The sequence below is a fragment of the Atta cephalotes genome, assembly GCF_000143395.1.
Source record: "Atta cephalotes unplaced genomic scaffold scaffold00001, whole genome shotgun sequence".
NCBI classification, from domain to species: Eukaryota; Metazoa; Arthropoda; class Insecta; order Hymenoptera; family Formicidae; genus Atta; species Atta cephalotes.
The window spans coordinates 10,467,315-10,468,893 of record NW_012130065.1 but is presented as its reverse complement, the minus strand read 5'-3'; the positions used below and the strand labels follow the sequence as shown (position 1 = coordinate 10,468,893).

At 26.9% G+C, this 1,579-nt stretch overlaps 1 protein-coding gene across 1 annotated transcript in view; it reads left to right on the top strand.

Annotated features, from left to right (window-relative positions):
* The window catches only part of LOC105626643 (atrial natriuretic peptide receptor 1), a 94,097-nt gene that overhangs the window by 36,633 nt on the left and 55,885 nt on the right, over window positions 1-1,579 (top strand). Inside the window, 1 exon segment of the mRNA XM_012207939.1 lies at window positions 242-332. Coding sequence (XP_012063329.1) covers window positions 242-332 — 91 coding nt within the window.

Genomic DNA, 1,579 nt, shown 5'->3' with positions numbered 1-1,579 from the left:
TTCTCTCTCTCTCTCTCTCTCTCTCTCTCTCTCTCTCTCTCTCTCTCTCTCTTTCTTTCTTTCTTAGAACACATTCCTAAATGTCTTCTCCAAGGAAAATTTTACTTGAGATATATAATACACGTAACATTATATACAATAGTATACATAACATCTTTCTCGGAGAGGACGTTTTGGAATAACGTAACTTTAAAAAATGTAGATATTTTTTTGTAATTTAAATTACATGAATATTTGACAGCTCTTCCGGGATACGCTATTCTCTCTATGGTATTGAGCTCCATCGTAGTCGTTCTCGTCGTCGGTTCAGTATTTATTTATCGGTAAGTTAAGTTTGCTTTTAAACTAAAATTTTATGTATTTTACGCGAATTTATCGATATTGATAACGATATAGATATCTTTGAGTATTACTTTTGATAAATTAAAATTTAGATATCAAAAAATAAAACGGAATCGATAAAACGAGATATTCCAATCGGAATAATATACTTTATCAAATATACTTCGCAAAGAGAAAAAAGATATCTGTAAAAATAGATGTATTGTTTGTATAAAATAAAAACTCATGTATAATAATTTCAAATCCAGTTATTATCAAGAGCATGGTTTAAATTACGTAATAGTTTAAAATGGCCGTTTTCTTTTTCTTATTCTCTTTTTCTATTTCATTTTAATTGAAGAAGATTAACAAAATCATTTTCTCTGGAAATTGTTTCTTATTGCATTTGTGACAAAGCTTCTTATTGAATATATTAATCTAATGATATCAAAAATATTCCAATAATGAATAAAAAAGTTTTACCAACAATATCATTTATTTAATCAGCAGAATAGTTAAAGTGAAACTGATACTAAAATAGCAAAAATTAAATAATTAAAATAATTTTAAAGTGTAAAAACCTTAATTCAGAGATTTGCTAATATTCGCGCTGATATGTATTAATTAACATAGATTCACTATTAAAAATTTGAAAGACATTGTCAGTGCTCGTTTTTTCGTGAAGAAATGATTTCGATAATCCCTAAGTAGCACACGTTAACTGCACATGTATTTATATATTGAGAAGGTATAACTGATTGTGAGAAGATCTTCGACTTCTTTGATGTATGATATGGAAGGAGAGTAAGAAGAAATGAATGAAGCGAGACACTTATCGGTGCTGAAATTTCTCAGATGCTGCGAACTAATCGATTTAATTATCTGTCTACGTTACTTGTCTAGCTAAGTATCTCTTGTCTCTTCGGTTTGACAGTTACAAGAACATTCTCAAGAGTGTAAACGAGTTGTTTCCTTCTATTTCGCAGCGATAATCCCAAATCCCGAAATAATTTAAACAAATATATTCGCAATTTAATAGAAAACGTAAAAATTTCACGAAATATTAAAATTGGTTATTGAGTGTTGCCTCAACAATGAATTATCACACTTATTTAGTTAGCATTTATATATACGAAAAACAATAATTCAAAATATCGAATAATGAATTAAAAATTTCACAAATTTATTAATGATTTTCTGATATATTAAAAAATAATATATATATATATATATATATATATATATATATATATATATA